This window comes from Apteryx rowi, unplaced genomic scaffold (genome assembly GCF_003343035.1).
Source record: "Apteryx rowi isolate R43461 unplaced genomic scaffold, aptRow1 scaffold_0, whole genome shotgun sequence".
Taxonomy (NCBI): Eukaryota; Metazoa; Chordata; class Aves; order Apterygiformes; family Apterygidae; genus Apteryx; species Apteryx rowi.
The window spans coordinates 3,406,226-3,415,273 of record NW_020447195.1 but is presented as its reverse complement, the minus strand read 5'-3'; the positions used below and the strand labels follow the sequence as shown (position 1 = coordinate 3,415,273).

Genomic DNA, 9,048 nt, shown 5'->3' with positions numbered 1-9,048 from the left:
CCATCACAGATATTTCAGTGGGCTTTAACAATCGGCTGGACCAATCACATGAGATATATTGTGAAGAGAAGGTTAAATTAATCCATCCAATGATAAAAGACTAGAGAATTATGCAAACAGAAGTCTTTTTCCTTTCCTGCTGTCTGGACCAGAATATAACGCTCTTTTGCTTTTCCATATAGCAGCAGCAAAGCAAGTAAGCAGTTGTTTAACTCAAGGTTTGAGTACATAATAACGGCTATAACATATTTGTGCTGTAAGTGACCAAACATTTACTATTTCTAGCAGAGCAGATGCAATATCCCATTGCCTTGTCCAAGTCACATCATCTATGAATTTATTAGTTCTTAGAGCTGTTCAAGAAAAAACCCTTACTAAAAGATTTCCCTGGGATCTGATCACTAGAGTATTATTTAAAGAGCACACAGAGATCGGAGAAAAAGTGTCCTGCCCAGGAGTACAAGCAGAACTCAGCAGAAACTCTGGATTTCTTCTGTCTTTTGCCTTATTCATGGAATCATTACTCTTCCGGACAACTCAGAGTTATTCTAGGAGACACTCTGAGAAATCTGTATCCCTGTCTCCTTCCTAACCATGGGTTCTAAGTCTATGCTGCTTCTTTTCCTGAGCTGTATTTATCTTCCCCATAAAGATCTCTAAGACGCAGCATAAGGTAAGCAGCGGGGCTAGTATATTTAAATAACAGCAATATAAACCACAGACGGTTAATACCACAAACCACTCTGTGTATACAGACACCTTTTTTTTGCCCTGTGGTTTACCTTAGTGTTTCCTAACTGCATTCCAAATTTTGCCACCCTAATACATGTTAATATTTTACTCTTTTGGTAGCCTCAATTTAGGAGGAAATTTATGTATGATGCCCACTAGAAATTCAAAGGTCTAGTACTACCTCTGGCAAAGGCTGGTTAGTCTCCAGCCAGCATCTGACTGCAACCTTTCTTCTTCCCCCCGCCACTCTTTCTTTAGCGAGGTAACCTCATCTAATTCAAATCTGCCATTTCAAAACTGCTCAGGTAGTTCTGGCTGAGGTCCTGGAACGAAACAAAGCCGCACAGTTGGTACTTATCAAGTTTGCTCTACCATCCCAGGCTGACTTGGCTCCACCTCTGTCATTCAACATGTGTCCAAGCTTTGAAGTAACCTGCTCAATGCAGGGAGTGACTGATCCTTCCTTCCACCCTGAAAAGGATCTGTGGAGAAGGGAAGCAACAGGCCAGCATAAGAAAAGATGCTCTTGCTCTTTATTTCAGTCAACCACTTCAGAGCATTAGTGGGTCTTCCACTCACAGAAGAGTTTCCCTTACCTGAGCAACCACTGCAGGACCGGATGTCAGACGTGTTTTGCTTTCAGTAATAAAGTTCCACAGCTCGGCTACTGTGATGGCTTTTCACCACAACGGGGAGGACGAAGCTGCACTTTGTTTTGCATTCATTAAAATGGATCCATATTTCTCATGCTGGTAAAACAGGTAACATTCAACATATTCACTGTCTGAGAAATCACCCACCCACAGGCAGCAAATTTTCACTTTACTAAACGAGTAACTGGAAACAACCTCCCAAAACTTAGCCCGTTTGCCCCAGAAACTTTCGAGAAAACAATTCATTGCCTATAGCAGAAATAAAGAAGTGAAGTCGAGCAGTTTCCTTTCTAAGCTTTGTGTTTAGCATATTTTTTTTTAAACCAGCAGTGTCATTTAAGATGGTTGTGTTTATATACAGCCACAAGCTGCGAGGCATTACATTTTATGACGTAATTGTTCTTTCCGAAATACAGGGAAAGGGTTTGTAAACGTAAAGATGACATTACATTATTCCTCTTTTAGTCTCCTCTCACTCAGATGGGAGCTCTTCTCAGAAGATCTCAGACCAACGTGACCTGCTGTAGGTCAATCCATTTGCTTTCTCCCACAAGAAACTGCTGCCACCTTTTATTAGTATTAAGTGATCACATGGGAATAAAAGACAGAAGCTTCCAGTGTCATATAGAAAGGAACGCAGGGGCTGACCACAGACTTACTCCAGTAGAAAAGGCAAATCCTTGTTCCTGTGCTGATCTATAGCTCTTCCAAGCGAATCATAACTTTTCCACAGACATCAGTGGGCCCTAGCAGAGGATCTTTAGATGAAAATCTTGTAAAATAAAATAAAATAAAGATCAATGACTTCATCAGTCTTGCAACATGGGCTCTGTCAGGATGTTATTAGGATTCAACTTTTTACACAATGAAACTGGTCAGCACAGATTCTATCAGAGTGAGTGAGAATCAAGGCAAGTAGTAATTAGCTATTGCAAATATGTAAATTAACGGACAGCTATCTGTTATGTTTTTATATTGTAAAAGAGCTTCCTAACAATTGTAATAAAAGTAATACCTGGTGTCAAAAATGCAAGTATTTTTAATTTAAAAGGAATTCCTTTTATATAGCTGGCATCCACATTTAATAAACCTCTTTACAACCTTCTTTCTCCATGAACAGAAATCTTTTCTCTTAGAGAGTTCAACATCTGTCTTTTTGTTACTACCAAGTCACAGACACAACTATATCCAGGCAAAAGAAGTCTAATATCTTTCAGAGAAATGAGCTGCTTTGGGGATCTTAACAGCAGATTATTTTTCCTAGAGTGGTAAACTATTTTACTGCATTTCACTCAAATGCACTGGAGTGCGTGCACACTTTTTTTTCCCCCCAATCTCTTTAAAGATCATCTTCTGGCATCTTACAGGCCAGTACTATTTTACAGACCACCAGCTGAGAAACACTGCCCTGGACTACACACATGGTTGAACCCAGCTGGCAATTTTATTAGAGCATTACAGTACCCACCACTCTCCTCTCTCTCAGGTTTTTAGTTATGCTTCAGAGATACTGGGCTAGTAAGTCGAGACACACACATAACCAAGCGACACCAGTAAAGTTCATGCTAACATTGTAATGTCTCAACTTTTTCTAAAATATACAGTAATAAGCAAGCCTTTAAAATTTAGTGATAGAATGACTTAGTTTCAGGAACAACTCACCTAATCAACTAGGACATGATTTAAACAATTTCAGATCAAATATTGTGATAATCTACTGCTGGAAGTAGCAAATAAGCCATTTTTTCATTTCTATTTTGAGATCATCATCTTGATTTCAACCAAAATTAAAGTGTTCAAACCGATGCAAGTGCCATGACTTCACAAGACCTCTCCTCATTATTTATACCCATGCACCGGGATGTCTGTCAGGCTCTCCACCTCTAGCATACCATAGATGTTTAATCACGGCACTAGAGGAATAAAACTTAAAAGACATCCCACACACGAAGCTAAAGATTTTAAAGAAATAAAAATTTTAAAGCTTTTGTAATAAATCACAAGTTTAAAAAGTTTATTATTATAGAAACGTTAAACAAATTAATATATTTATTTTTAATCCTCCTGTTTCGTCACATTTGTTACCCCATTTTTCTCTGGAGTGCTAGAAGATGCATTGTCACTTGCTGCTTTTGTTATTTGAAATTTCTGTGGAGTATGTTAGCTTGCTGTTAGAAGGCTCCATCATGAAAACTGCACTGAGCACACTTGCAGGATTTTTTAGGACTAAAGACAGGCATCAAAATCTATTCCTATACTATCACATAGGACAAGAGGGTTCACAATCTAGTTTTGTTAGCAGAGGAACATCCTGAGCTCTAAGCACAGCTGTTTCTGCAGGCTTGCCCTGATGCATCAAGTCTGCAAGCTCAGTTCCTGCTTTCCAAAGACATCCATGCTTCTTTCTGTAGGGATTCTTTGACTTTGAGGACTATAATTGTTTTAGATTTTATTCCACAAGTCCAGTTTTACAAAACAATAAGGACAAAAATATATATATACTTCCCTTTTCAAAGTAACTGCTCTAACCAGGTAAGAAAATCAGCAGTGCTACAGAATCTGTCTTTTTAGTAATGTTAAGAATGTACCAGCAGTGACTCTTAGAAGATTTAAGATCTATATTGAATTTTGTGCCAGTGCTTCTAATAACCCTTTGTCGTACAATTTTCCATTTTGGCTGCAAAAGCCCTTCAAGATGGCATGTGAAAGAAAAACCTCAGGTTAACAATGCTTTAGAAAACCATGCTTTGAAAACTTACTCTGGAAAGAGCACTTCCATTTTCTGTGGGTTTTTTTTTTTTTAAATATTGTACTTACTATTAAATTGCCTACTTAATTTTATTCTAATTTCCCTGGTTGTTCATAAAAAAATTGCATAACAATACATTTTTATAAAGGAACCTCAGCCCTTACTAAGGTTGGATTGCATCTTTTATAATGAAGGGAACAATTTGGTTTATAAACTTGCAGTGCCACCTAGCAAACAACCTTAAAATTTTTTTTTCTCTGACATAGTTTTAAAAGGGGCAACCTAGAGCTTTCATATTAAAAAAAAAAAAAAAAGACAAACGCATACTTGCAGTATTTTAAGCATCCAGTATACAGTTTTGTTTTGAACAGTTTTCACTAGGAATTATACTTACAAACAGGATAATAATAAAGATACATTCAAGATATCTAAAATTCTGCTATACAAACTTGAAAACTAGTTTTGGACACATCCCATACAGATTTGTATACCAAATAGTTGTATTAAGTTTTTAAATTTATATGCTTTGATGGTAGGTCAGTGCAGAATTTGTTGCAGTTTTCAGATAAGAGAGAGACTCCTGCCACCAAAATAAAGAGGAACTAAGCTTATTAGGGAATGCTAGTTCTTGCAGATGCCTTTTAGACTTGCCTGAAACGTAGACCTGCTTGATTTGCCTTGCTTTAAAATAATAACCAGATCCCAGGACAAAACCAGTTTAGATATTTAATTTTGTCCATGATTTGTGACGCTATCCCACAGACCTACGTGCGTGAGGCATTCAAACACAGCAATTCAGAGTAGACGATGCAACCATTTTCCATCATCCTAAACATCAAAAAGGAAACTGTTTCCTGTTCAGGTCTGTGCCAAATCCCAGTATGCTATTTGAAAAAAAAATCTAACCAAACAAGCAAAGAGCAACATCACAACAAATGAGTGAGGGGAGAAGAGACAAACATACAGTCTGCTGACTGACCTCACCCCTTCTAGCAAGGCACCGTAGACTACCTAGCCTTAAGTTCCTTGAATAAAGGAGTGTATCATCATTCGCAACATCAGATTTCAAGCACAAATATAAAAACCATTCACCAATATTTAGACAGTACTTGTTTCTCTTAGAATTTCTGCGTTTTGCTATTATACTTCCTAAAGAATAGAGAAATCACCATGTTTTATAGAATAAAAGAAATAAAGCAAGTCAAAACAAAAGATAACTTTCCAATAATAAATATTATTTTGTCTTAATTAGGTTGTTATGGCCCATAATTTTTCAGACCATCTCCAAAGGGACCAGCACTGTCTGAGGACTGTATTTAAAGGAAGACATATATCATTTCAGCAAGTTCACAAGGGGAAATAAGAAATTAACCTTTTCTATAGTTCTCAGAACAAAAAACAAACAAAAAAACCCCACACAACACACACACACACACCCCCCAACACAGGCCAAGCTTCAATTCCAGCTCCTTTTTCTCTCAGAGTATGCGTTCATTTGCTGCTAAAATGTCACAACAAAGACTCTACACTGGATTTCTAGTCCCTGCAAATAACACACAGATTTAGAATCAGAAAGGCTTTCTGCTCACCCTCTCCCCAAAAGCATCAGTGAAAAGTTCCTAGATTCACCTTGCTTTGAAATAGTGAGGAGGAGTCATTCCTTCAGGCCAGATGGGCATGTGACACCATCGATTGTTTAGCATAAAGAGGTCGAGTGTTAGAGAATTATCTTTTATGTTTCACTCTAAGCCTCTTCTTGCTATTACAGTAAATAGAGAAAAATGAAAACACAGGTCACACATTTCTGTTTTAAAATTCCCAACAACCGAAACCCACCAGAAGCCAGATTTGCTGACTCAACAAAGCCGTAAAAGGCTTTGACTTTTGAATCTCACAGTATACACTACAAAACAGTAAAGTTTACTCTAAGTCATGACCTTGAACATTTTCATTGTCCTCCAAACTGCAAAAGATTTGACTCTGTATTTATAAATTCACTGAACTGTTTTATTCACAAGAGATTATTAAGATTACTATTGCTAGGACCCATGACATGTTATAATAAAGTAGACGGTGTAGATGTTCTCCAATTTATTCTACTAAAATATGCCTTTTCGACTATTAATTATAATGGTACTATTCTTTTTCGCCCTTGTATAATGCTAAGATTAGTCATGACAGGTGATGTTTTTCTCCTCAGAAAAAGAAATCCGTACCTTAATATAATAAAAAGAAAATTACTATGCATAAGTGATAAGGACTCAGGCAGCTCTCTGCTGAGAAGCTGTTTATTTCTCTCTTTTTATTCAGTTCCTGTAGACGAACTATTTAGCAGTGTATAGCTCTTCATGCCAATTAATAAAATAATGCAGCACTGTGGGGAATGTGCAACTATGACAACAAACAAGAAAATTTAGAAAATATATCTTCATACTTGCAGAAGGGAGGCCACATATCTATTTCTATTTGTTTTACCTGTTTTTCACCTATCAATCTGTGAAAGCTTCCAAACCTTCACAAAAGTATTTTCTGTATGTTTTACAAACTTTCTGGGCTAAAACTTTTGTCCTATTAATAGTTAACTTCACTCTCTCTACACAAGTTGCAGAATACATCTGTTGTCAGTCAACAAGCAAAGGATGGATGGCTTTTTAAGTTCTTAATAGATAAGAAAGACAATAAAGTATCTCAAATATACCCGGAACTTTATAAAATAGTCACACATTAACATCTACATAAAATCTGTTTTTACTCAGACACATCCTTTACTCAATTTCTTAAGACTGTGGGTGCTAGTATCACAACTACAATTCAGATGAATTGGGTGTATAAAAACCACCATGCAACCGATATTACGTGGTCGACTACACATAAATTTCTTGTGCCTGTAGCTTTAAAAATCCTTCAGCTTTCATTTGCTTACCTAAGCCAGACAGGGGTCAGGAAAGCATCGCACCACACCACAGAAACGCCACAAAATCTGAAGTTTGGTTTTGGCTGTGCTCCAGTTTTTCTGTCATTATGACAGGAGCACTACCCTCGCTTTGCCACTGGTAGCGAGCACTACTTTTTCATAAATACACAACACTTCCACAGAGAACAGACAGAAAAAGATGCTGATAAAAGCAGTCTTGTCAGCAGGAATTTTTTCTTGGCAGTTCCTTGTCATAGCCTTAATACTGCTACTGACTAGCTTGAGATCATCAGCAAACTTTCATCAGTGTGCACTGTTTCAGTTTTTTGTATATTAGACAGTTAGGAGACTGAGTAAAAACTTTCAACACGACTCTGGTGCTTTGTCACTCTCAAGACTATAATTACTGATCAAGAGTAATTCTCAGTTTTCAAATGCACAATTAAGTAATTATTCCAAGTCTCGCTATTAAATAACAACCAAGAAACATATTTCTTTCTATTTCCATTGATGGCTTCACATTTTTATAAAGACAGAATTTAAAGCATCTACAAAGATACATGAATTTTTTCAAAAATTACCATTAAAAAAAGCAACATGGTATTTCTATCTCCCATTTTATCCATATGATATATTAATTACACAGAGAAGACGAAACCCTATGGCATTTACAGTGAGTATTCATTCTTTCAGCAATATGTAAATTGCTAATACTGCGGAAATGTTGGGTCAATTTTAGTGGCCCAAGCCATAAGCCCCCCTTTAATATCTTTAGCTAACACAGAACCAAGTTCTTTCACAGGTAACTCCTGCAGAATTCTTACAGCCTTCTGGGAGTCATTTCCTAATTTGCAAACAACATATACAGGAAAAGCTGTTTTGCCATTAGTTCCCTGCTTTTCTTCACAAATTCTTTTTTCTAAATACTTCAGACATTCTTCATTTTTTTCTTCCAATTTACTCAAAGGAATATGAACTGCATGTACCAGGTGACAAATATCCACTTCTACCTGTGGACGAACATCTAACAACACATGAGGAACCTGCTCATCCAACACTTTTTTGTATTCCTCTACAGATATCCTGTCTTTACTGGACAGCAGATGTAAAGTCCTACATTTGTCTGTTGCAGAAGAACCACAAAATGCTTCATAATCCTGAAGGCAAGTGACAGATGGATTGTCACCGCAAACGGCACAGTCCGGTTTCTTTGGTCTTAACCTGATGTTGCGAAATCTCCCCTCGCGAGCATCGAACATCAGCATGAACTGACCGAAGGAGGAGCCCATTCCTGAAGCTATCTTCAGCACTTCCAGGGCCTGGATGCAGCCCATGATGCCCGGCACAACCCCCAGCACGCCCCCATCTGCACAGTTAGTCACCGTCTCTGGCGGAGGGGGCTTGGGGAAGAGGCAGCGGTAGCAGGGCCCCCCCCGGTAGTTGTACACGACCAGCTGCCCCTCCAGCCGGAGGGCGCTGCCAGACACCAGGGGCTTCCCGGCGAGGACGCAGGCGTCGTTCACCAAGTAGCGGGTGGGGACGTTGTCGGAGCAGTCGGCCACCACGTCGTACTGCCGCACCAGCTGCAGGGCGCTGCGAGCGCTCAGCGCCCCGCAGTAGGGCACGTACTGCACCGTGGAGTTGAGCAGCCGCAGCGCCGCAGCGGCCGAGACGGCCTTGGGGAGCCCCCGGCCGCCCTCCGCGTGCAGCACCTGCCGGTGCAGGTTGCTCGTCTCCACCACGTCGTGGTCCAGCAGCCCCAGGCGGCCGACGCCGGCCGCGGCCAGGTACTGCGCCAGGGGGCAGCCCAGGCCGCCGCAGCCCACCACGAGCACGGAGCAGCGCGCCAGGCGCAGCTGCCCCCGCACGCCCAGCTCGGGCAGCACCAGCTGCCGGCTGTAGCGCAGGATGGCGGCGCGGCTCAGCGAGGCCTGCGCCGCCAGAGGCGGCAGCTCGCCAGGGAAGGCGGCGGCGGCCTCGACGGCGGCGGCCTCGGCGGC

At 40.0% G+C, this 9,048-nt stretch overlaps 1 protein-coding gene and 1 long non-coding RNA gene across 3 annotated transcripts in view; both read right to left on the bottom strand.

The window, feature by feature from the left end:
• LOC112960965 lies at positions 1-2,153 on the bottom strand. Of its 2 annotated transcripts, none has more exons than XR_003251905.1 (3): positions 1,835-2,153; positions 1,329-1,481; positions 1-1,214 (listed from the first exon to the last, which is right to left on the bottom strand). It is a non-coding gene; the product is annotated as an uncharacterized LOC112960965 (long non-coding RNA). The 2 variants fall into 2 exon arrangements; XR_003251900.1 differs by having other exon boundaries at positions 2,045-2,153.
• Positions 2,154-3,388: 1,235 nt separating this feature from the next.
• Positions 3,389-9,048, bottom strand: part of MOCS3 (molybdenum cofactor synthesis 3) — a 6,979-nt gene continuing 1,319 nt past the window's right edge. The window contains exon 2 of the mRNA XM_026055479.1: positions 3,389-9,039. Within this exon, the coding sequence (XP_025911264.1) occupies positions 7,756-9,039 (1,284 nt within the window). The 3' untranslated portion in view covers positions 3,389-7,755. The remainder of the gene's footprint in view (positions 9,040-9,048) is intronic.